Source organism: Pituophis catenifer, unplaced genomic scaffold, assembly GCF_029215685.1.
Source record: "Pituophis catenifer annectens isolate HBS135680 unplaced genomic scaffold, rPitCat1.0.hap2 SCAF_17, whole genome shotgun sequence".
Classification (NCBI taxonomy): domain Eukaryota; kingdom Metazoa; phylum Chordata; class Lepidosauria; order Squamata; family Colubridae; genus Pituophis; species Pituophis catenifer.
The window spans coordinates 1,952,781-1,979,839 of NW_027256897.1; the positions used below are offsets into that span (position 1 = coordinate 1,952,781).

The following is a 27,059-nucleotide window of genomic DNA, read 5'->3' on the forward strand; positions in this document are numbered from 1 at the left end:
AGAAATTTCCTGACAGTTAGAATTAGTGGAACCACTTGCCTCCAGAAGTTGTGAATGCTCCAACACTCGACGTTTTTAAGAGGATGTTGGATAACCATTTGTCTGAAGTGATGTAGGCTTTCCTGCCTAAGGACTAGAAAAGAAGTCCCCAACCTTTTGGACCTCAGGGACCACTAAATTCATAATTTAAAATCCCGCGGACCACTAATAGGATCTGCCTAATGACCAGCTGGGTGGGCGTGGCTAGGTGGTCATGTGACTGGGTGGGCATGGCCAAATCAATGTCACTCGCGTAGAGGGGCGCCCCGCCAGCCTCTACTCGCCTCTCCCCTCCCATCCACTCCTCGCCTCCCCACCCGGGCTCCTTAGGGCCCCAATAGGAAGCAATTGTTGGAGCAAAGCAGCCACCACAAGAAAGAGTTGGCAAAACAGCTGGCTCAGTTCAAATTGGATCTGGCCGAGAAGGAGGCTCAGCAGAAGCACCTCACTGAGGACTAGGAGCATAGGCTTTCCAAGCAGAGGGAAGACCTGCAGGAGTGCAAGGCCAGGTACCGGCACCTGGAGGCTCAGCAGGCTGAGATGGTCAGCCAGTTCCAGGCCATGATGCAGTCCCACTGGAACGAGGCCCCCTGCCTCTTCGCCACCAGCGGTGCTTCCCTCCAGCCTTTGCCCAAAGTCCCAAACCAGGAGGTTATAAGTTATAAATTGAGGACTAGCTGTAACTTCTGCAAGAAACATCTTCGCCTGAAACAAAACCAGAAGTGTCCACAGAATAAGAATGTGGCTCTTTTGTTTAAGAAGCCATTTCCAAGCATCAGTTTGGTTAGGCCCATATAATCTTTGAAAAATGTATCCCAATTTGCTCTTAACTGCTGCAGAATAGTTTCCAATATGTAGTTAAATAAGATCATTTACCTCTTTCCTGTGAATTCATTCTCAATACGTCCATTTCTTGAACATTGAAACTTCAATCTGTCTCTGGTTTTTTTAAAAAATTTCTATTTATTTCTATTTTTTAAATTTCTATTTAAAACAAAAGTGTATTTTAAAAAAAAAAGATAATATCTAGATTATGATTGAAGTTATACAATGAATGCAGCATTATGATTCATAATGATTCATTATGTGTATTTAATTGTTTTCATGATATAAAGAAGTACACCTTTTGGAGCTTAATGCCATCACTGCAACTTTATAAATGTTAAAAAAACAGTAGGAGGGAAGAATTTTTGTACGATTGCTGCCTTGAGTTACTTAAAAAGTAATAAAAGCAAGATTTTTAAAAGTCTAATGAAATAAATAATAAATAAATCGGAGCTCGGCGGATTGGGAGATTCTGTGCAAAGGCGGTTCCAGCAAACTCTTTCCCAACGACGAACCAAATCATGGAATCCATTAAAATCCCCAACTCGTGTGCCAGATCCAGATGCCGGAAAAAAAAAATATGTTGGCTCCCTTCCCCTTCCCTGACGTGGCAGTGTGAAACCGGATTGATCCAGATGGTGAAATTGGATTGGTTTAGACCCGATGTTGCAACCGTTTGGATGCAGGTGTCCACACGCCAGCAATGTGGTTATCGGGGAAATAAAAGGATGGAAGCGTCTGACTTTGGCACGGATGACAGTTTGTTGGGAAATATTGAGAACTGCCATCTGTGCCCCATCAGAAATGGGAGCTGCAAGAATCGTGCTCTGGAAAAAAGAAAGCCAATCCTGGAGCATTTCAAGATCTTCAACTGTTGAAGATCTTCTTTCTATCTAAAGCGAAGGAGATCGGGGCTGCCTAATTTAAGGTAGCTTTTTTCTCCGTTTCCCAGTTATTTTCTTTATTTCTCCCTCCGTTCCAAGAGGACTCGGGGAATACTAATGTCTTTAGTAACCGCTCATTTAAACGGCACCATAAACCTTTGATCTCATTCCAGGCCCGGCCCCCACTTGCCCTTTCTGCTTTAAAGGTGATTAAGCCTCGAAAAACCCAAAGTGGTTGCATTGATCAGATGCTTGTTTTATCTCCATCTTGCCTCGGAGCTCTGGATTCCAAGGTTGCGCAGTTGACTTGCGATGTTCAGGGTGGGGGGAAAGGATTGGTCGATGCAAAAAAAAAAAAAAGTGATTTTCAGTTCCTATAGCTAGGATCCCAGAGCCGGTGAGGATCGTCAAAACAGGAATTGTAGAGGAGGTCAGAAGGGGGAACCAAGCATTGCAAGGTAGTCCAGATAAGAAGCCCAACTGTCTCTTTATTGTCAGGTTACATTAACGGAACCGGGACAAGGTGGCTCAGTGGCTAAGAAGCTGAACTTGTCGATCGAAAGTTCGGCAGTTCAGCGGTTCGAATCCCTAGTGCTGCGTAACGGGGGTGAGCTCCTGTGACTTGTTCCAGCTTCTGCCAACCTAGCAGTTCGAAAGCACATAAAAAAAAATGCAAGTAGAAAAAAAATAGGGACCACCTTTGGTGGGAAGGGAACAGCGTTCCGTGGGCCTTTGGCGTTGAGTCATGCCGGCCACATGACCACGGAGATGTCTTCGGACAGCGCTGGCTCTTTGGCTTTGAAACAGAGATGAGCACCGCCCCCTAGAGTCGGGAACGACTAGCACATATGTGCGAGGGGAACCTTGATCTTTATTTACATTAAGGGAATCTTGCAAAGCTGAACGTATCTCTCCCCTCCTTTTCTTATACTCTTTGGAAAACTAGGGAGGGCCCCTTCTGAGCTGTATCCCACACCCATTTTTATTCCAAGGGCTTTTATTCACTGGTTGTTACCCATTCTGTGGCTCTTCCTTCCTGTCTCCTAAGGTGACTCCCCAATACCATAGAACGTAAAATAATAGAATTGGAAGGGGCCTCGGAGGTCTTCTAGTCCAACCCCCTGCTTAGGCAGGAAACTCTACACCACTTTAGACAAATGGTTATCCAACATCTTCTTAAAAACTTCCAGTGTTGGAGCATTCACAACTTCTAGAGGCAAGTCGTTCCACTAATTAATTGTCCTCACTGTCAGGAAATTTCTCCTTAGTTCTAGGTTGCTTCTCTCCTTGATCAGTTTCCACCCGTTGCTTCTTGTCCTGCCTTCAGGTGGTTTGGAGAATAGATTGACTTCCTCTTCTTTGGGGCAGCCCTTGATATCGTGTCTTCCCTAGTCCTTCTTTTCATTAAACTTAGACATACCCAGTTCCTGCAATGGGTCCCTAAAAATGAAGTAGACAAACAGAGGCCACTTCAACGGAAGATGGTGTCTTTGGAGAACCTTTTTGTTCAGTCCTGCTCTCCAGGGCTCGAAGCTTCTTGCTAAAACAAATCTTCCAATTTCCATCCCCTGCAGATAATTCAGAAGACTGTCCTGGTCAATCCGAAACTCTGTCAATCATTGTTGGGTTTTCCCCCCCCCCTTTCTTTAAGTAGGACTGCAGCCCACGAATTTTCTGAAAATATATTTATCTATCCCAAACTTTCTTGTGGGTTTCTAATGTCAGATTCTGAGCTGATTAATTCACCATCCTGTCATCTTATTAGCTCCGTCCTTGAAATGCACCTCGCTGGGTTTTCTTGTCGGGTAGCCAAATTAAACTTATTTAGCATCCTTCGTTGGTCTAATTAATCCAACATCTAGTTTTAAAAACTGATCTGATTTAACACCAAGTCAATTTGTGTGACAATCGGAGCCTCGTTTTTTGATCGCCTGACAGTCTCTTGGCCTGAGGGGCTTCAGCCTGGTTATGGCTTCAAGGAACGCCCTGGCTAAAAATAACCAAATTTGATGCAAAGTCCTATTGCCGAATGCAAATCCCAAATTATCGCATGGCCACTTAGCATGCCTTCTTGAAACTCGGCTCAAAATGGAGAATCAAAGATTTTGTGGATCTGCATCAGAGGTGGGTTTCAGCAGGTTCGGACCAGTTCTGGAGAACCGGTTGTGGAAATTTTGACTAGTTCGGAGAACCGGTAGTAAAAATTCTGACTGGCCCCGCCCCCATCTATTCTCTGCCTCCCAAGTCCCAGCTGATCGGGAGGAAATGGGGATTTTGCAGTAACCTTCCCCTGGATTGGGGATGGAATGGAGATTTTACAGTATCCTTCCCTTGCCATGCCCACCAAGCCACGCCCACCAAGCCACACCCACAGAACTGGTAGTAAAAAAAATTATGGTTATCCATTCTCCGCTACTGACTCTCTCCAAATATTAAATGAAACCCTGTCAAAAGTCACACACCTGCGATCACATGGCCTCAGTTTATAACATCTTTTTGCCCTTTTCTTGCATTTATTTCCAGTTTCGAGCCAAAAAAAAAAAATCACACACTGAAGAAAACAGGTTCATTGAACGACGGCAGCATTTCCCTAACAACATGGTCGTAAGTTTGAATCTGCTTACGAGATGCCTCAATGTACGACTGCAACCACTTATCCACCATAATCCCAGGCTGAATTATGGTCCTAAGGCGAGGACTACCTACAGTGTTGTTTACTATTAGCCCAGAGCTGCAATTTTTCTTAGGAGGCGTTACTTCCTTAAAATCTCCAAAGCAAATTGTGTAATTATCTTTCCGAGATTGGCCAATTCTTTAAAACGTGGGCAGCGTGCACGCATCAATTCTTCCACGCCTTTCTCATCCGGCTGTCTTCAATCGATTAGATTTGGCCTGTTTATGCAGCCTACACTTTGGGGACAAAGCAAGGAAAATGGAAATGTAGCTGGATTTTAATTTACTTATTCCACTCGTATATATTATTTATATATGCTTGCATATGCAATTTCCCCTTCCGTTTTTGAAAACTTCAGCGGTTTTCAGGCACAGGAAGCTCACTCATAAGCTGCACTCCATCACAAAATTGGTAATAATGCCGGTTTCCCCCCACACACACACCCCAAAATAGTTGTGTGTTGGAAGCCATTGTGAAGATTGAGAATTGTCTATAAATCTACTGGCAGATTCTCGGCGAGCTTTGCAAACCGTCTCCAAGCCGGGCGCCAGAGTGGAATTTTAGTCTTTAACATGGCAGAGCAAATGTCATCGTTATAATTTCTTAGCCTTAAAATTCAGAAATTCCCCACAATGCTGGATAATAACTCAACGTAATGGGGAAAAGGAAAGGGAGTTTTCTTTTGAGAACCGAAGCGAAGATTTTCTGTCTTGAAGGTTCAATATTTTGCGGGATTGTGAAGATCAGGGAAGGGTGATTACAGGTGATTGAAATGGATTTGGGAAACTGAGGCAGGTTAGGATTTCAGGGCATGTGCAAAGGGCTTTCTGAACTTTCGGCTCGATTCAGAGGCATCGGGTTTTGAAAAACCTGGTGGAGGAATACAGCTGAATTGAACTTTCAGATTGATGCTTCCCACTGTCATATGATCTGAGCTGTTGACTACAGCGCCACAATTTTCTAGGGTCAAAAGAAACTGCATGGCATCTCAGTTTTTCCTGAAATTCTGTGCTAGCTTATGAATGTGAGTCACGTATGTGAGATGGCAACTATATGAATGAAATAATCTCCTCCTCCTCCTCCTCCTCCTCCTCCCTCTTGTTCTTTCTCTTCCTTCTCTTCTCCTCCTCCTTCTTTAAAGACCTCCAAGGTCTCTTCCAGCCCTGCTCCTCTTCTCTCCTCTTCTTCTTCTGTTTCTCTTCCTCCTCCTCCTCTTCTTCTTCTTCCACCTCCTCCTCCTCTTCTTCTTCTTCTCCTCCTCCTCCTCTTCTTCTTCTTCTCCTCCTCTTTTTCTTCTTCTCCTCCTCTTCTTCTTCTCCTCCTCCTCCTCCTCTTCTTCTTCTTCTCCTCCTCTTTTTCTTCTCCTCCTCCTCCTCCTCTTCTTCTCCTCCTCCTCCTCCTCCTCCTCTTCTTCTTCTCCTCCTCCTCCTCCTCCTCCCTCTTGTTCTTTCTCTTCCTTCTCTTCTCCTCCTCCTTCTTTGAAGACATCCAAAGTCTCTTCCAGCCCTGCTCCTCCTCTCTCCTATTCTTCTTCTGTTTTTCCTCCTTCTCTTCCTCCCAATCACATAACCCCAGGACTCTGCAATCAATCATAAATGCGGTCCAGTTGCCCAGTTGCCCAAATTACGATCCAAGGATGGTACAACGGTCATAAATGCAAATACAGGCCATAAAGCACTTTTCCTGAGGCCCTCATAACTTTGGATAAACAAACGGTCGGTTAAGTCAAGAAATGCCTGTACCTCTTTGAGCCAAGCTGAAGTCCTTTATGAATTTCAGGGAGAAATCTATGAGGAATTGGGATTTCTTTCTTTTTTCCCCCCCTCTTCCTCCTCACTTGGGCTGGATTGTCAAGATTGATCAGAAAACAGCTCAGTTGTCCTTTTCTGCCCGGTTTTAATTAACGTCCCTTTCATCTCTAGCCTGAAGGAATCTGCTCACTCCTGTCTTCTTAATTAACGTTCATTAAGTAAATCCAAAGAACGCCTTCGCCTTACGAACTGGAGGATTCTTAACCCTTGCAAGAGGCAGCAACGGTGTAGAGGGAGAGCAGAGGCTCATTTTACAACCCCTAGCATTTTTGGAGTCACATTGAGTTGGTTGCAACTCTTGTATCGGGTGTAAACAACCAGACCCACACGTATAAGAGCTCAAAGTAGCTACTTGATTGTTTGATGCCCATAATACAGGAATCTCCCCACATTGGCACCTGGTCGTAAACTGAGAACTATCTGTATCTCCAGGGCTCAAAACCTATGGCTCTTTCTGAGAGCAGAAATGCCTGGCAGGTTTTTTTCCTCCTCCTGTTCAGCGGCCCCTAATTGGAGGTGGCTTTGATAGCAACTTAGTTTTCCCGCGCCGCTTTCCCGCGCCTGTCAGAGCTGTGACAAGCCAGGCGTTTTTTGGACGCAGAAGACAAATCCACGGAGCTGTCTGTCAGCCCAGAAAGATGTCACCCAACTCATTTGGAGAACGTGCAAGCAGCATTGCGTGACATGGCATCACCAGCGGGCTGACAAAGCCATCAAACTCCAAGATAACCAGACAGCTAATCATGGTTAGCGGATCAACAGCACAAATGCAGGTAGCTCTCCACCTACAACCATCCATTTAGCAAGTGTTCACAGTTGCAACGGCACTGTAAAAAGTGACTTATGATCAGTCCTCACATTTACGACTGGACCTCACACTTATGACTATCACAGCATTCCCACGGTCACGTGATCAAACCGTTCATTTCTCAACCGTTCAAAGTTACAACAGCACTAGGGAAAAAACGACGTATGTTGTTTTTCACACCGTTTCCAACATCCCGATAGTCACGTGATCAAAATTCAGACCTTTGGCAACTGGCTCGTATTTACGACGGTCGCAGTATCCCGGGGTCACGTGATCCCCTTTTTGCGTCCTTCCGACAAGCAAAGTCAATGGGGAAGCCAGATTCACTTAACAGCTGGGATACTAACCTAACAATTGCAGTGATTCACTTAACAACTCTGGCAAGAAAGTTCGTAAAACAGGGCAAAGCTCACTTAACCCCTGTCTCGCTTAGGAACAGGAACTTTAGGCTCAATTGTGGCTGTAAGTCGAGGATATATGGTTAGACTATGGGTTAGATTCACTTAACAACTGAGATGCTAACCTAACAATTGCAGTGATTCACTTAACAACGGTGGCAAGAAAAGTCGTAAAACGGGGCAAAACTCATTTAACGAATGTTTCGCTTAGCCACAAAAACTCAGAGCCTCCATTGTGGTCGTAAATCGAGGACTGCCTGTAAATTAAATTAAATAAGAAACCAAGCTTTGGAAGAATTTACCAGCCCAAAGAGGAAGTCAGCTGTGTACCACTCAAGGACAATCAATTTCTTTTTTTTTTAAATAAACTTTTATTAATTTAATTTAATTTAATTTAAACATATTTCATATTAAACATATTTCAACCTTTACACCACATTTCCACTCTTTACAGCGTTCCAATATCGGTATTGCTCCTAATTACATAATTTCCTATTTTATAGATTACTCTTCTATATAGTATATAATTATTTAATTAGATAAATTTAAATTATATTATAATTATTTATTTATGTACATACATAATGTACTTTTGACTTTAAATGGTAGTGATATCTACAAATATATACAATGTTTTCCCATTTTTAACATGACTCTTGAGTAATCTTTATGTATGGACTTTACATCTATTTCCTAGCCAATTGTACCATGTATCCCAAATCTTATAATATTCCGTTTCTTCTCTGTCTTTTAGTTCCATGGTTAACCTGTCCATCTCTGCACAATCAAACACCTTTTTTTATTAATTTCTAAAGAGGTCTCCTCTCTTTGAACCTCTTATTTGGAAATTTCATCAGCATTCCTTCCTTCTCGTTCCCCAAAGGAAATAAGTGGGCCGGATCCAGAATTAAACCCATTGCAATGTGATAAGGATCCGTGAGTGAATATTATTTGAGGTTAGCAAGCCCTCTGAAGCCTGCCAATTAAAGATGACCTCCGGCGTTAATTTAACTAGCTCGCTGCTCGGAATTCCAAGGGAGCGCTTTCAAATGCTTGGCTGAAATTAAAATATCCCTACAATAAGCAAGAGGTATAAAAATCAGGTGTCGAGAAGCCCCGTTGCCGAACGTCTAATCATCCCAAACATTGTTTTCAAGGTATTCGCGGATCGATAGTTTTATCATCTGCAGCCTAATCAGTCTTCCCGATCTTGCACTTCTGCTGGAAAAAAGAAAGAATATCTCTTGCAAATGTCAAGCGAATCTTATTAATACATCGGTTCCCAACTGAGCCCGCGGGCCAAGTCAACTTTTGGGGGTGGCTGGGTGTCATTGTGGTTTGTTTTCCGAGGAGAAAGCCTCAGGACTGCAATGAATATCTTGGGTTTAGTTCAGGATCCTCAATCATTTCCCATGGATTTTAATCTTTGCCTTCTCCTTCTGAATCCGGTGCCGGCTGTGCGACTCTAATCCAAGATAACATTTTTTTTCTTCTTCTCTGCTCTCTAAAAAAAATTGGTGTTCTTCAGTTTGAGAGGCGCGAGTAGCAATTCCAAACATCTTAAATTCCCATCTTGAACCGAACGGCTTTCTTTAGCTATAACACCTGTTATTGATCAGTGTTTTATTTTGCCATTATGTAAAGTTTTATGTGCCAGTTTGCCGTGTCCCGGCCTTAAAAATCGATAGCAGAAAATGATCTTGCTTGGAAAATGTCTGGTGGGTTGCAGTAACTATAGCGTGCGACGGGCAAAGATGAAATTCAAACCAAGAAAAAAAAAAAAAGAAAAAAGAAAAAGAAAATTGAAAAAATGTGGAGGATAAATTTAGCCATCTTTCGCCAACCTGGTGCATCCAAAATAAAAAGAAGCAATAGGGGCAGGGGTGGGGCTGCTGGGGGTTTGCATGGGTTCGGGAAAATCTCTAGCTAAGATTCAATCCAAATCCCACTCCTGTCTGGCCCCGCCCACCCTGCCCCGCCCCTCCCCTCCCAGGAGTCCCCACGCAGCCCATTTTGGATGCAGGTAAGTGCAGGGTGAGCGCAGAGCCTCGGGGAGGGTGAAAAATGGACCTACCGGAAGTTCAGGAGGCCTCCAGAGGGCCTCCAGAGCCTGGGGAGGCCGTTTTCACCCTCCCAGAGGCTCAAGGAAAGCCTCCAGAGCCCGGGGAGGGCAAAAACACCCGCCCCCTGCCGTGGTGCATGAGGCCGACTAGGCCACACCCACCATGGCCACGCCCACCCAGCAACCAAGCAGCGAACCCCTTGCTAATTTTTTTGAAGCCCAACCCCCTGAATAGGGGTGACATGACGGCATTGTTCCAATATTTGGGGGGCTGCCCCAAAGAAGACGTCTGGTCCACCTATTCTCCAAAGCATCTGAAGGCAAGACAAGTGATGGATTGGGAACCAATCAAGGAGAGAAGCAATCTAGAACTAAGGAGAAATTTCCTGACTGAGAATAATGGCTTTCCTCCCAGAAATTGTGAATCCTCCAACACTGGAAGTTTTTAAGGAGAGGTTAGCCAGGCATTTGTCTGAAATGGTATAGGGTCTTGCTGTCTGACCGGGGGGGGGGTGTTGAACTTGGAGTAGGAGACCTCCAAAGTCCCTTCCAACTCTGTTATTCTGTTATTCAAATGCTTTGGAGACCATCTCCCATCCTCCCCAGCCAGCACAGGAGGCGGCTGCTTTAATTAACTCTCTATAAACGTAACCGAGACAGGGGGAAAAAAATAATCAGGCTAAGGAGTTTGACCTCTTTATAAAAATAAATGCCACTTCAAAGAAAGAGGATGAACCGAAGGGAACCCGTCATTCCCTGTTTCTGATTAGAGGTAATTGCTTCATTTAACAGTTATAGAACAGAAAGAAGTGAAACTTAATTTAAACTGGTGGAGGCTGAAATCCCTTCAAACCGCTTTTGGATTATTTGAAAGAGGCCACGGAATATTTTCTGTAGCATTTTGAGTACAGGCTGTCCAATCCTTTTTTTTTCCAACTGTAAGAACATTGTGCAGCAGAGAAAGGCAAAAGAAAGTTTGGGAATAAAACCATTTCCAGGAAGATGCAACGCATTGCAATCTGATGTTCAGAAATGTCCAAGAAAGTGGGGAGGAAACAAGATTTCTTTCTTTCTTTCTTTCTTTCTTTCTTTCTTTCTTTCTTTCTTTCTTTCTTTCTTTCTTTCTTTCTTTTTTTGCTTTTCCTTCTTTCCTTCTTTCCTTCTCTCTCTCTTCCTCTTCCTTCCCTTCTTTCTCTTTTTTCTCTTCCTTCCTTTCTCTCTCCTTCTGTCTTTCTCTTTCTTTCTCTTTATTTTTTTCTTTCTCTCCTTTTCTCTTCCTTCCTTCTTCCCTCCCTCTTTCTTTCTTTCTCTTTCTATTCTTCCCTCCTTTCTGTTTCTCTTTTTCTGTGCCTGTTTTTTTTTCCTTTTTCTTTCTTTCTCTCCCCCCCCCCACTTACTTTCTTATTTTCTCTCTTCCTCTCTCTTTTTCCTCCTTTCTTTTTCTTGGTCTCTGTTTCTCCTCCCTCCCTCTTGTTAATTAACTTTTTTTTTTTTTTGCAAAGACTATTTTGAGTCCTAGTTGGCATAATGAGAACCAGTGAACGCATCAGCAACATCCCAAGTTAAAATCATCCAAAACTTCCATTACCAACCCACATATGAATGGGCCCCACGTCATTTCTTTGCATCACTTTGCATTTTTTTTTAAAGAGGGAAATTCAGGATCAGACATAGCATGGAGGATCTGGGCACAAAACACTCAGAAATTTATAGACTCCGCTTGAAAATCAGAAGAAGGGGGGGTGAATCGTAGGAGATCAAACACATTAAGTTCTCTCCAATTAAGTCCCAGAGCAACCCATGCAAATTTTCCCCAGTCTGGAAAATCCCCTGATTCTATTCCAGCTGTCAAAATACAGATCAATAGATGTTAACGAGGCTTTGAAACATGACAAGTGCTAGGAGTGGGGTAGGGGATTTTTTTTTTTTGCAGACATTCAAAGACCCTTCATAATTCATGGTGATTTTGCCAAGCCTTCTCTCTCCCTCTGGTCCTTTTGGAAGAGGAAGAGGCTGAGTGTGACGAACATATCCATAAACAGAGAGAGGGAAGCTTAAATTATAGATGAGGGTGAAGTTTCGGGAACCCTTGGCAGAGTGTTTGAACAGGCAAGTGAGCAGAATCAAATGGGGGGGGGGGAGTGTGAGCTTTTAGTGGGGTTTTTTTGTTTGTAGACGGAAAAGGTAGGTAAAATCCAAGCTTATCTAGGATCTCAGAGTACAGAATAACAGAGTTGCAATGGACCTTGGAGGTCTTCTTGTCCAACTTCCTGCTCGAGCAGCAGACTAGGTGGCTCAGCGGCTAAGACACTGAGCTTGTTGATCAGAAAGTTCGGCGGTTCGAATCCCTAGTACTTGTCTCCTGCGTGAGCAGGGGGTTGGACTACATGGCCTCCAATGTCCCTTCCAACTCTGGTACTGTTACCTATACAATGGATGTCCAAACTACTCTTCAAAACCTCCAGTGATGGAGCAACCACAACTTCTGGAGGCAAGTTGTTCCACTGATTAATTGTTCTAACTGTCAAGGAAATTCCTCCTTAGTTCCAGATTGCTTCTCTCCTTGATTAGTTCCCACCCGTTGCTTCTTGTCCTGGTGTCTTGGAAAATATTTGACCCCCTCTTCTCTGTGACAACACTTAAATATTGGTAGATATTATCATCTCACCCCTAATTCTTCTCTTCATTAAGGGTAAAGGTAAAGGTTCCCCTCGCACATACGTACTAGTCGTTCCCAACTCTAGAGGGCGGTGGTCATCTCCATTTCAAAGCCAAAGAGCCAGCGCTGTCCGAAGACGTCTCCATGGTCATGTGGCCAGCATGACTCAACGCCAAAGGCGCACAGAACACTGTTCCCTTCCCACCAAAGGTGGTCCCTATTTTTCTACTTGCCTTTTTTACCCGCTTTCGAACTGCTAGGTTGGCAGAAGCTGGGACAAGTCACGGGAGCTCATCCTGTTACGCGGCACTAGGGATTCGAACCGCTGAACTGTCGACCTTTCGATCGACAAGCTCAGCATCTTAGCCACTGAGCCACCGCATCCCTCATCATTAGAGTAAACCTCTCTCAACTGTTCATCATACGGTTTAGCCTCTAGACCCCCTAATCATCTTTGCTGTTACCTCCCCCGCCCCCCAAGTCCTTCTCTTTGCTAGATGAGGCATATCCAGTTCTCACAACTGGATATTGTAAATTGTGGGGTAACTCACAATTTACCCCAGCTTCTGGGTAAATCTCACAAAGACAAACCAGCTGAGCAAAGCATCAAACTTTCTTTCTAGGTTCGATCTCTCCCTGATAAGCTTCTTGTCCTACCCTTGGGTGCTTTGCAGAACAAGTTGAACCCCTCTTTTTTCTGTGAGCCCCACCCCCCAAATATTGGAAGTATTGGAAACAATTTCAGGCATCCCCAACTGTTTCTTTCAGGTTGCCCAGGGAGCAATAGAGCTGCCTTCACCACCTGTTTGGAAAAAAAGATCCGGCATCTTAGTTGAAGCAAGTTGTAGCATTTTGCAGCAACCACTGTTATCTTTCCTTAATCCAGTAATAAATGCCCGAGTGCAAAAGGCAATCAGTTTCCATCAAAAGAATCATCGCAGCCACAAGCCATAGCAACAGAAGATGATCAAAGCACATTGACATACACGGAACAACATTTCTCTAAGAAGTCAGAGCACAAGAATAATTAACAAAGATGTACATGTCATGTTCCTTTTCCTTCCGCCCCCAAATTCATGCTAGATTTTTCTGAATTACAGTATTAGATGTGAAAGGTTTTTTTTTTTTTTAAATGAAATTAGAGAAGTTTTGCCAGTAGAAAACGTACTGTATCAGTTTGAGAGACGGCAAGGTGAAGGTCAGCCTGCTTCTGTGGAGCGCCTCTCCTGAGTAATGAACTACTTGTGAGTAAGTTCCCTGAAGGAGTAGGAAGGAGACACCAAAGCTGGCATCTGGTGAGGTTCTTCAAAATGTCTTCGGGTTGTCTTCCAAGAAGGAGTAGGAAGGAGACACCAAAACTGGCATCTGGTGAGGTTCTTCAAAATGTCTTCAGGTTGTCTTCCAAGAAGGTTCAGAAAGGAGACATCGAAGGTGACATCTGTTGAGGCTCTTCAAATTGTCTTCAGGTTGCCAAGAAGGACCAGAAAGGAGACCCAAAGCTGACATCTGGATGAGACTTCAGAAGGATCAATGTTAAAAAAACACACACCAATACTTCAACCATTTGAACCAATTCAGAAAAATCTCAGAGTTTGATTCTGATCATTTCAGATCACTGAGTCTCTTCAGGTTCATTCAACCTATGAAGATGGTGGTTTCTCATCTTAGAAGGCTTTCCATAAGAGTTGGACAGCCACTTCTTGTGGATAATGTACTGGTTTTTCTGCACGTTGCAGAAATTGAGGTTGGATCAGTGTTTTTCAAACTTGGCAAACATTAAGAAGTCTCGACTTCAACTACCATCAGGCTGGCTGAAGAATTCTGGGACTTGGAAGTCCACACATTGTTGTGGTCACCATCTCCAACATCAAAACTCGCTCAAAAGCAACCGAGAAAAAAAAACATTCTACCCTGCAAATATGTCAGAAACCAAAAGACCCTTTGAAAGAGAGAAGGGGAGAAAAAATTAAGAAATTGGCAGGAAAACTTTGTCATCAATTTTTGACTGGGGTTGACTAAGGCAACCTTGCTTCTTCTTGGTATGACACAGTTCATCCATTCAAGGTGTCTTCTAGTCCATCAATCATGCACAGCCTAGAAGTTCCTTCTGGCTGCTGGAACAGCTGGAAGACGCCTTGAGGCGATGACCAGCCAAACAAGGTGAACTGCTTTGTTTTCAGAAGCGGTCAAAGCACACGCTGTTCCACCTAACACCTTTCTGACTCGCACTGAAACCCCATCAAAGATTCAACATTTAAACCTTTTCAAATCTTTTTAAAAGCGTAGCGTGTGTCTTCTTGCGTTTAGGGAATGTCGGTATGTTAAATAACACATTGATCTCCGGGGGGAAAAAAGGAATGAAGGAATGGATTTCTAAATATTTGAACACTCTCTCGCCTGTTCTGGCAAGACTTTAGAATCATAGTCCTGGAAGGGACCTCGGAGATCTTCTAGTCCAACCCTCTGCTTAAGACAGGAGACTTATATCATCCCAGTGAAACGGTTGTCCAGTTTATTTTTGATAACTTCTAGTGATGGAGCACCAACAAGGCAAGCTATTCTGTTGATTAATTGTGGTCACCGTCAGAAAATTTGTAGTTCTCAACTTACAACCCTTCATTTAGGGACCATTCAAAGTTAGAAGGGCACTGAAAAAAAGTGACTTAGGACTGGTTTTCACCCTTACGTGTTGTGACCCAGGCCCACGTAATTGATATTAAATGCAAAACAGTTCCAAAAAACACAAACAGGTTTTATTAAAACAGCTGAGAATTAACTCATTCTCAGCGTATTCCAAATGAAATGACAGCAAAGTCCTCAAAACACCAGTCTTTAGTTTATCTCTGACCTTGGGATAATTAGGCAAACTGCCAAAGGCTTTTTCCTGGCAACAGTTCAGGAACAGAAGAAATAACTTCAGCAAAAGATGAAGCAATTCTCTCAACGGTTGTTTTCTGGCAAAGAGGCCAAGAGCCATTGCTGGTCTTTTAAGCCTTATGGGAAGGGCCAGTCATCTCTTGGCCCTACTCCCGAGTCGTCCTCCGACACAGAGCCCTCATCCAGGCCTTCCCCAGCCTCCAGGACTGGCCCACGTTCTTCCTCAGCCTCATCGCTCTCCGACTCTTCGGCCAGCTCCGCAGGCTGCTGGCGGACCACAACATTACGACCGTGATCAAAAGTCAGATGCTTGGCAACTGGCATGTACTTATGACGGTTGCAGTATCCCGGGGCCATTTGATCCCCTCTTGTGACCTGACAAGCAAAGTCAACGGGGAAACCAAATTCACTTAAGAACAGTGTCCCTAACTTAACAACTGTGACAAGGCAGGTCATAAAATGGGGCAAAACTCACTTAACAACTGTTATGCTTAGCCACAGAAATGTTGGGCTCCATTGTGGTCATGCAGGGCTACCTGTACGATGAAATATATCTTGCGGGAAAGGTGTCCATGAATTATAAAGAATCCAATATAGCATTAATGCCTAAAGTGGGACAAGATTTGATTTTAAGAAGAAAACAATAGCCAATATTTATTGAATGAAGGTCTACAGGTTGTTAGCTGATAGACGGAAAATGGGTTTGCAGGAATTTGTTTTCCTGAGGATCGATGTCACGTTTTCCTAAAAGATAGTTAAAGGGTAATGTTAGACATATGTTACACGTTCTAGAATATTTGGAGAGATGTCACGAAAAACAAACCGCATTGATTTTCTTAGAGGCAGAGAAGGAAGAAAGGCCTTTGACAATTTGAATTGGGATTTCACACCAGCAAATTTTGGAAGATATGAATTTTGGAGAGACCTGTATAAAACAAGTAAGATCGATTTAGACTTGACAGAAAACACAAAAGAAAAACCCCCACATCATTAATGGAGATTTAACCACCAAACCTTGTAAGATACAGAAAGACAAGGATGCTCACTGTCTCGTTTCTTGTTTATTTTGGTTCATGAAATACTAAATAGAAATATAAGACAAGACAAGAAGATTGTGGGAGTAAATATATATATATTTTTTTTTAATAAAAAAAGAGTCATTTTGCAGATTTTGCAAATGACTCGTTGTTGATTCTGGAAGGTCCTTTAAAGGGAATTGAAACATCAATGGGAAGACACAGATAATTTGGTACGTTAGCAGGTTTTAAAACTAACAAACGGAAGATGAAGATGTTAACAAAAACCATGAAATTGGATGCTCAAACAGAACTGATGAATAAAATGGGTTTTGAAGTTCAGAAGAAAATAAAATGTCTAGATATCACTAGGAATTTGGGATTAGTGTGTAATATTTCAGGCCTTCGGATCACTTCATCCAAAATCTTTGAAGCAGGGTGCAAAATGCTGTTAATTATAGTTGTTAACTAGTTTATTACCCTCCTATCCTACCTTTGGGATGCGGTGGCTCAGTGGCTAAGACACTGAGCTTGTTGATCAAAAGGTCGGCAGTTCAGCAGTTCGAATCCTGAGTGCCACATAACGGGGTGAGCTCCCGTTCCTTGTCCCAGCTTCTGCCAACCTAGCAGTTCGAAAGCAGGTAAAAAAAATGCAAGTAGAAAAATAGGGACCACTTTTGGTGGGAAGGAAACAGCGTTCCGTGCGCCTTTGGCGTTGAGTCATGCCAGCCACATGACCCCGGAGATGCCTTCGGACAGCGCTGGCTCTTCAGCTTTGAAACGGAGATGAGCACCGCCCCCTAGAGTCGGGAACGACTAGCACGTTTATGCGAGGGGAATCTTCACATTAACTTTATCCTACCTTTATTTTGGGAGATGAAGATGCAATGGATAATATTCCCTCCTCTTGGTTTTTTTTTTCTTTCTATAGCAACAACCCAGTAGAGTAGATTGGATGGTGGACATGCCTAATTGTTCTCAATTGTTAATTGTTCTCACTTTCAGAAAATCTGGATCCAGTTGGATCTCAGGTTTTCCTCTGCTCCGGTTTTCCTCTGCTCTGCTTTTCTCTTTGGAAGCTGGCTGGGAAGATCACAATTGTAATAACGTGATCAAAAATGTGAGCTGGTTGCCAAGTGCCCAGATTGCAATCATATGACCGCTGGGACAATGCCATAGTCATGAGGACTGTCATAAGTCACTGTTTCAATGCTGTCATAATTCGGAATGGTCATTAAACGAATGGTTGTAAGTCCAGGACTACCTGTAAATTCAGATGGCCAATTGTAATTTGGCTGCCAAAATACAGGTGGCCACTTGGTGGCAGTAGTGAGACAAAGAATACGTACTATGAACCTTTGCTGCCACCTAAAGGTTCCCTAGATTTTCAGCATCAAGTTCTGGCACAGCGCAAAAGAATAACGAGAACAACAACAACAACAACAACAACAAAAAAGAGTTCAGCGAAGAAACTCACAAATGTTACTCTTTCACTTTGTGTAAACTCTCCCGGGAATTTATTCTAGTCCCTCAGCTTTTTCTTGTAAGAAACAAACTCTCAAATTACAAAGAGGAAAAAAATTTTTTGCTGGGAGCTACAGACATATTCTCTTTCTGCCATCTACAGTGGGGAGCAATTCTTGCAAGTTTTTTAGACGGCCCTTATACCATCAGAACAAGAATTGGAAATTCCAAGAATTGTTTGGATTCTGACATCAGAAAAGTGCAGCTCTGGGACTAACTACTGTGCATTACTCTGGAGTATTTTATTATTGTGGTTGCCATAAAAGTATGTGCGTGCCTCTGCAGATTTGCCCAATATTAATGGGTAAGAAACCAGTTTGGTCTAATGGATAAGGTGCCAGGCCAGACCCTGAGTTCTAGTCCTGCCTTAGGCACGAAAGCCCACTGGGTGACTTTGGGAGAATCACTAGAAGATGGTGAGTTTGAATCCCGCTTTAGGCATGAAAGGCATCTGGACTTTGAACTAGTCTGTCTCAGCCCAACCCACCTTACAGGATTGTTGTTCTGAGAAAATAGGAAGGTGGGTTGGATATGTTCGCCACCTTGAGTTATTTGTAAAAATAAAGGCTGGAATAGAAATAGAAATAGAGTAGAGTAGAGTAGAATAGAGTAGAGTAGAAGTAGAGTAGAGTAAAATAGAATAGGAGTGGAGTGGAGTGGAGTGGAGTGGAGTGGAGTAGAATAGGAGTGGAGAGTAGAGTAGAATAGGAGTGGAGAGTAGAGTAGAGTAGAGTAGAGTAGAGTAGAGTAGAGTAGAGTAGAGTAGAGTAGAGTAGAGTAGAATAGAGTAGAGTAGAATAGAATAGGAGTGGAGAGCAGAATAGAGTAGAGTAAAATAGGAATGGAGTGGAGTGGAGTGGAGTGGAGTGGAGGAGTGGAGTGGAGTGAGAGAAGAGAAGAGAGGAGAGGAGAGGAGAGGAGAGGAGAGGGAGAAGAGAAGAGAAGAGAAGAGAAGAGAAGAGAAGAGAAGAGAAGAGAAGAGAAGAGAAGAGAAGAGAAGAGAAGAGAAGAGAAGAGAAGAGAAGAGAAGAGAAGAGAAGCAAGATTAGACCACATGGAAAATGAAAATGTCTGGACCATTTCTTTCCCTTCACAAGAACCTTGGGAAAAAACTTTGGGCTGGGAGAACCCCCTCCACCCAACAATTTTGCAGCTGTGTGATTCCAGGAAGCGCTAACCTTGGTCTATTCTGCACCCAGCATCAATCCTCAGCCATCCCAATCCCACAAAATGTCCCTCGGGTCAGGCTCCAACTTCCCCAACTTCTTCTGGAGGGCTTAATGTGTGCATCCCTCTTGCCTGCGTCCGTCCCCCGCCCCCCCCCCATCCCCATTCTGTGCAAAGAAGAAAGTGTGTCTCGCTGCTTTTCCACCCAGCTAGAATAAATCCTTCTTTCCGAAGGAGCTTTATTTGTTCCCAAGAAAGAGAGACTTTGATGGAACGGGGGGGCCATTCCTGATTCCGTCCACAAGATGGAAGTGAGTGGGAGAGAGAGATCCCGCAGCTGGGAAATTGTTTTTCCCCATCCTCCGTGAAGGAGGAGGAGGAGAGCTTTAGAGGCTGGGACTGTGCAAACACGAACATCAGAAAGATTCTTCCCAGAGCCGTCATGGCACAGCTGCTGCTTTGTTCTCTGGCTTTTGTCATCTTCTTTTGCCCGGCCAAGGGAGCCATGGATGTCTGTTACAACTCCCAGGGCCGTGCCCAGCGTTGCATGCCCATTTTCGAGAACGCAGCCTTCGGCCGGCAGGCGCAGTCGTCCAACACGTGTGGCTGGCCCCCCGAAACCTACTGCTTGCAGATGGGCACGCGGGAATCCAGCACCCTGTGCCACCGTTGCGACGCAGAGGATCCCCTGGCGCATCACAACGCCTCTTACCTGACCGACTTCCACAGCCAGGAAGAGCCCACGTGGTGGCAAAGTCAGTCCATGGCGTTCGGGGTTCAGCACCCCACCTCTGTCAACATTACTCTGCACTTGGGTGAGTAGGTTGGGTGTCGGGGAAGGGGGGATTCCTCGTCTCGAGCGCGCACCGTTGCTTCTTCGTTGTGATCTGGGACTTTCTTTGTAGGAAAGAGCTGAAGAAACCGGATGGCAGGTTTCACACGAATCTCTTTTATAAAAAGCATTGGGTTGGGGGTTTTTTTTCCAATTGGCACAGGATAAAAGGAGCTGTGGCTCGCAAAAGCCGACGCTTTTTGGGTTCGTCTGGCAAGGTGCTCCTCTTTAGATCACTGTTTGTCAAACTTGGCAACTTCCCGATGTATAGACTTCAAGTCCCAGAATTCCCCAGCCAGCATGCTTTGAACTAATGAACACCGAAGATGTTTCTTAATTGGGTGGGGAAAAGAAAACCCTGTCTGGAAGATTGAATGAATGATCATGAATAAGTGATGAACACTGATGGTGTTGGGTCGTGAAACGTCTACAAGGCAACAACCAAGCTCAAGAGTTTTAAATAACAAGCCACCTTCACCAGCACTGACGACGTTACCTAGTGAGGCCATGAAACGTCTTAAGGAAAACAAAGCCCAGAGGTTTTGTATATAAACAAGGGAGCAAGCAAGCCACACTCAGGAGCACGGATGATGTTCCCTAGTTGGGTCATGACACATCTGCAAGGAAACACCCAAGGAACTCACCGTTCAACCCTCAGCTACAGATATTCTCTTTGATGGGAACCATTGTTTATTTGAGACCGCATGTTACTAAGCAAGACATTTGTTAAGTGAATTTGGCCCCATTTAACGACCATTCTTGCCACAGGGAGTCAGTGTGGTTTTTAAGTTACCGTGCTTCCAGGAGCAAGTGCTTTGCTCCTGGAAGCACGAAGCCGAGAACACCAGCCTGAAGATGACGAATGAGACTTCGTCGAAACGTCACGTCACAGACACTTCCAATTTTACGTGGGAGAAGACCCGAATAACCAAAGACCTACATACATATATATATATATATATATATATATATATATATATATATATATATATATATATATATATATATATATTAAACCCTGAAATAAGTGCTTGGCCTTATTGCCATGCGCTCAAAAGCCCGATTGGGCTTATTATCAGGGGAATGTCTTATTTTGGGGGAAACAGGGTAGTAACATGGTTGTTAAGTGAATCCAGCTTCTCGGTTGAATCTCCAAAATGGACTTCATGCTCCGCAGTTTTGGATTATTCCAGACCTCCTTGGTGGATCCCGTTGGCCAAAGATGATGAGATGTTCAAAGGAGGGTCCTCAGCTCCAACGGAAACAAGCACCTTTGGGGTTCGGCAAGTAGAAAATTGAGGTTCTCTCTCAAGGTAGAAGATAGAATAATAGAGTTGGAAGGGACCTTGGAGGTCTTCTAGTCCAACCCCCTGATGAAGCAGGAGATCTTAATCCATTCCAGACAACTGGCTGTCCAGTCTCTTCTCAAAAACCTCCAGGGATCCACAACTTCTGAAGGCAAGCCATTCATAAGGTTGGTTGGTCTCTCCGTCAGGAAATTTCTCCTTAGTTCCTGGTCCTCTCCTTGATTGGTTTCCATCATCAATCATTCATCATACAGTTTAGCCTCCAGACTCCTAATCATCCATTCCTCTCTCTCTCTCTCTCTCTCTCTCTCTCTCTCTCTCTCTCTCTCTCTCTCTCTCTCTCATTCTCTCTCTCTCTCACTCTCTCATACTGCATTCAGTTTTGGTCGCCACAATGTAAAAAAAGATGTTGAGACTCTAGAAAGAGTGCAGAGAAGAGCAACAAAGAGGATGAGGGGACTGGAGGCTAAAACATATGAAGAACGATTGCAGGAACTTGGTATGTCTAGTTTAATGAAGAGAAGGACTAGGGGAGACATGATAGCAGTCTTCCAATATCTCAGGGGCTGCCCCAAAGAAGAGGGAGTCAAGCTATTCTCCAAAGCCCCTGAAGGCAGGAAAAGAAGCAACGGGTGGAAACGAATCAAGGAGAGAAGCAACTTAGAACTAAGGAGAAATTTCCTGACAGGGAGAACAATGAATCAGTGGAACAACTTGCCTCCAGAAGTTGCAAATGCTCCAACACTGGAAGTTTTTAAGAAAATATTGGATAATCATTTGTCTGAAGTGGTGTAGGGTTTCCTGCCTAAGCAGGGGGTTGGACTAGAAGACCTCCAAGGCCCCTTCCAACTCTGTTATTCTATTCTATTCTATTCTATTCTATTCTATTCTATTCTATTCTATTCTATTCTATTCTATTCTACTCTACTCTACTCTACTCTACTCTACTCTACTCTACTCTACTCTATTCTATTCTATTCTATTCTATTCTATTCTATTCTATTCTATTCTATTCTCTCTCAAAAGAGAATCTTTCTGGAAGAGAGGCTGTTGTTTTCCCAGCCTCCTGTGACTTTGCCAACATCTGTTCCAAATTGAGAGAACTTCCTGCTTACGATGAAAAACCAGACAGAGGTTGCTGAGATCGAAGTCCACATTCTTACACTTCCACTCTCTTGGCCTTGTCTTGGACCTCCTGGGAGGATGCTGCATCTCTTAGCTGTGACCTGGTGGGACCTTGAAGATTTTTTCTGGAACACCCAAAATGAAAACTGTCAGGCTGGAGCAACGTGGGAGTTGTGAATGCTGGCTGTTGGATCAAGGCTAGGAGATGGTGGTGGCTTCCTCCAGGCTGAGCCAACAGGTCCTTCAAAGTTTCTTCTTCACATGTTTTAGTGGCTCCCTCGCTGAGACCCTGCCTGAAGGGGAACTAATTTATTTTGGAAAGTTGTCCTCTGCAAATCTCTGCTTCATTAAGGGAGCACAAATAGCTGAAGAAGATGCCTCAGATCTTCATTTCAAAAGCTCCCTGCAGACCTTCAGATAAGACTCATCTGCCCACTTCTACAAGCCACTGCTTAGGCCTCTACTAGAAAAGGTGGTGAAGGAAGGAAGGAAGGAAGGAAGGAAAGAAGGAAGGAAGGAAGGAAGGAAGGAAGGGAGGAAGGGAGGGAGGGAGAGAAGGATGGAAAGAAGGAAGGAAATGAGTGAGGGAAGGAAGGAAATAAGGGAGGGAAGGATGGAAGGAAATAAGGGAGGGAGGGAAGGAAGGAAATAAGGGAGGGAAGGATGGAAGGAAGGATGGAAGGAAATAAGGAAGGGAGGGAAGGAAGGAAGGAAGGAAATAAGGGAGGGAGGGAAAGAAGGGAGGGAGGGATAGTATTAGGGAATTAATGCAACCCCAGCTACTTTTCCCCCCCGAATTTGAGCTTATAACTCCCCCTCCTCTTCTCCTTATTCTTCCTTCTCATCTCATCCTCCTCCTCCTCCTCCTCCTCCTCCTCCTCCTCCTCTTTTCCTTCTTTTCTTTTCATCTTCTCCTCCTCCTTCCTTTTCATATCTTCCTTCTCCTCTTCCTCCTCCTCGACTCCTTCTCCTTCCTTTTCATCTCCTCCACTCAGTGATGGGATTTGAAATTTTTTTCTACCAGTTCTGTGGGTGTGGCTTGGTGGGCGCGGTGTGGCGTGGCTTGGTGGGTGTGGCAGGGGAAGAGTACTGCAAAATTTCCATTCCCTCTCCACTCCAGGGGAAGGTTACTGCAAAATTCCCATTTCCTCCCTATCAGCTGGGACTCGGGAGGCACAGAATAGATGGGGTATTTACCGGTTCTCCGAACTACTCAAAATTTCCGCTACCAGTTCTCCAGAACCTGCTGAACCCCACCTCTGAAACCACTGTCTTTTCCCTTCCTCCCCTCTTCCCTGCATGCCACAATCATGGTTGAAAAAAAAAAATAGCTATTGGTTGGGTGTTTCCTTGGTGGAAACAAGAAACATCTTCCTTCCTTCTCTTCTGCTCATCCATGGCAGATGCTGACATTTTTCCCTTGCCGGAGTTGTTGGATAGCTCCACGCAGTTAACCCTGCAGCTCTTTTGCGTCAGCTGGGCTCCTCCTCCACAGACAATGTTCATATGGGTGCAATTAGAACTTGTTTTAATCTTGCTTAAGAATAACTGCCATTTTTCCATAATCGTTTAGTCTCCTTAGCGCCTCGCCTGACAGCTAATTGCGCTGTGTTGGACGTCATACATGATGTTGCTTATTCATGGAGGGAGTTTTTCCTAAAAATAATAATAATAATAATAATAATTTGCTTTGAGGCTGGTTTTAAAAGAAAGCAAACCAAACTCCAGATTAAACGTCCTCTTTCCAAAAAATTAAAAAACAAAAACCTGATCTGCTTCTGATTAGTGTTATTGAAACAGGGCAACAGCTGGGCATAACATTGCAGTAAACAATGGCTTCTTTTAACCATGGTTTGTTGAACAAACCTCCATAGCTTTCATTTACCCATGAACAGTGGTTTGCTCATCACAATTGCTGAGTTTGCAGGACACACCAAAAATTAACTTGAAAAGCACTGGGGGAACATGTAATGACTTAAAGTAACTTGTGAACATAATTCTTAAGAAAGCATAGATTAGAAAAATCTTGTTATGTCTTGTGTTCGATTGTCCAATATTGTTAACAATGGTTTAGTTCATATGAACCCAGTTAACCTGTTTACTGCTTTAATTTGTTTTCCTGTTGATAGGAAGATCGTCCTAAATCAACCAGACACATTGAATTTACAAAACACACACTTAGTCATGAAACATCAGCGTTAGATACTTTGCAGTTCAATACCTCTAGTTTTGCAGACATGAAAATAAAATTTAGCTGATCTGATTTGTTTATAGAACATACAGCACAGAATAATAGATTTGGAAGGGACCTTGGAGGTCTTCTAGTCCAACCCCCTGTTTAAGCAGGAGACCCTATTCCATTCCAGAGAAATGGCTGTCCACTCTCTTCTTGAAAACCTCCAGTGATGGAGCAGCCACAACTTCTGGAGGCAAATGGTTCCCCTGATTAATTGTCCAATAAAATCAGCCTGTATGGGCAGGATCCAAATGATATCTATCTATTTACGGTATCTATCTATCTATCTATCTATCTATCTATCTATCTATCTATCTATCTATCTCCCTCTCTCTTCTCTCTCTGTCTCTCTTCCTCTCCTCCTCCTCCTCTTCTTCTTCTTCTTCTTCTTCTTCTTCTTCTTCTTCTTCTTCTTCTTCTTCTTCTTCTTCTTCTTCTTCTTCTCTCTCTCTCTTTCTTCTTCTCATTCTCTTTCTCTCTCTCTCTCCTCTCTCTCCCTTTCTCTTCTCTCCCTCTCTCTTCTCTCTCTCTTCTGTCTCCTCTCTCTTTCTCTCTTCTCATTCTCTTTCTCTCTCTCTCTCCTCTCTCTCTCTCTCTTCCTCTCTCTTCTCTTCCTCTCTCTCTCTCCTCTCTCTCTCTTCCTCTCTCTTCTCTTCCTCTCTCTCTCTCCTCTCTCTTCTCTTTCTCTCTCTCTCTCTCTCTTCTTCTCTCCTCTCTCTCTCTTTCTCTCTCTCTCTTCTTTCTCTCTCTCTCTCTCACACGCACACCAATGCCAACAGCCACTTTTCTTGCAAAACGGCCTTAGGAAACTTTCATCTGTTCTGGGTTTCCTTTCCATTCTTCTCCGGCCAGGAATGGCTGAGACCAGTTACTACAACAACAGACATTTTCTTTGGACGGGATTCCTTTGTTTGTTGATCCGGAGGAGAAGCCGGGGCAAAGAAATAAACATTACAGTCAAGATGGAAAAAGATAGCGGTGGGGAAAGTAAATCTGCAGCTTGTTTTTTTATAGCCAGGAGGTGGTTAGCTCAGCTTGCTTGAGTAGCAACCTCCAAGAAAGAAACTGGGGAGGCTGCCCTTAAAAATGGAAGAAGGAAGTCGCAATAAAAGTTGGTGGAAGGTTTTGTGGATCAACTTTCCCAGTTCTCTGGCATTTGAATTCTGCCAGATTTCCCAGAATTCTTTAGCAAAGTGTGGCTGGGAATTCTGGGAGTCGGCCTCTGAGATCCCAGAATTCTTCAGCAACCTGCTTGCAAGGGATTCTGGGATCTGACATTCCAGCACATCATAAAGGTCTCAAAATCGGGGAGGGAAAATCCTGTTGTTGCTTCTGCTGCGGTTGTAAACATTGCTGAGTGCTGTTTCTCTAACTGAAGGAAGGTTTGAAGTAGTTTTCAAATTAAAAACCCATCAACAAAACATTTGTACAGAATTGCCACCACTTTGAGAAAGCATCTCGGAGGAGTGAATCAAACATTAGCATAACAAATCCCTGTGAGTGTGCAACATTAGCATAACAAATCCCCCATGAGTGTGCATGAGTAGATGTGCATAGAGTGCACTCAAGTCCTACAATCACAGAATAAAGAAAGCAAATGGGGGTAATTTAATGGGGGGGGGGAAACTGGAGGCTAAACTGTACCATGAATAGCCTTGAAACAGGTGGAATTCAATTTTTTTTTACTATTGGTTCTCTGGGTGTGGTGTGGCTTGGTGGGCATGGCTTGGTGGGCATGGCAGGGGAAGGATACTGCAAAATCCCCATTCCCACCCCACTCCAGGGGAAGGATGATGCAAAATCTCCATTCCCACCCCACTCCAGGGGAAGGATACTGCAAAATCCCCATTCCCACCCTACTCCAGGGGAAGGATGCTGCAAAATCCCCATTCCCTCCCCACTCCTGGGGGAAGGATACTGCAAAATCCCCATTCCCACCCCACTCTGGGGCCAGCCAGAGGTGGTATTTGCCGGTTCTCTGAACTACTCAGAATTTCCGCTACCGGTTCTCCAGAACCTATCAGAACCTGCTGGATTTCACCCCTACCTTGAAGGAAGGATCTTGAAAAGACCCTCATCCTACCCTGAATAATTTCCTTCCTGGAATTCTCCTCTCCCCCACCCCTCTCTTTAGGGAAGTCTTATGAAATCACCTACGTGAGGCTGAAATTCCACACCAGCCATCCAGAGAGCTTTGCCATTTACAAAAGAAGTCGGGCCGAAGGACCGTGGATCCCATACCAGTTCTACAGCGCCTCTTGCAAGAAGACGTATGGAAAGGCGGAAAGGCAGTTTTTGAGATCCGGAGAACATGAGCAAGTGGCCTTTTGCACGGATGAGTTCAGCGACATATCTCCTCTCAGTGGTGGAAACGTGGCTTTTTCCACCTTAGAAGGCCGGCCCAGCGCCTACAGTTTTGACCAGAGTCCCCTCCTCCAGGTATTAAAACCTAGACAGGTAGAAGAATCCTAATGGAATTCTTCCTGCCTTTTGCTTCCTTCCAACTCTCGTTGCATCCAATGGAAAGGAATTTCTGAAGCGTTATATAGAGAGAGTGCTGTGGTGGCCTAGAAGTGGAGCTCTCGCCTCACAATCAGGAGGCTGTGAGTTCAATCCTAGATAGAGGCAGATATTTCTCTCTCTGGGCATGATGAGAACATATCTGCTGAATATAACTCAGCAGTGGCAACAGGAAAGGCATCCGGCCAATTAACGCTCAGTTCCATTCAGTTGCCCAGCAGACTCCACCCCATATATATGGAGTGTATATATGTATAGGTATGTGTGTGTGTGTATATCGATCGATCAATCAATC

At 44.0% G+C, this 27,059-nt stretch overlaps 1 protein-coding gene across 1 annotated transcript in view; it reads left to right on the forward strand.

The window, feature by feature from the left end:
- The first annotated feature begins 19,186 nt into the window (after positions 1–19,186).
- Positions 19,187–27,059, forward strand: part of LAMC3 (laminin subunit gamma 3) — a 39,489-nt gene continuing 31,616 nt past the window's right edge. Inside the window, exons 1-2 of the mRNA XM_070955647.1 lie at positions 19,187–19,559; positions 26,379–26,683. Of these exons, the coding sequence (XP_070811748.1) occupies positions 19,187–19,559; positions 26,379–26,683 (678 nt within the window). The remainder of the gene's footprint in view (positions 19,560–26,378; positions 26,684–27,059) is intronic.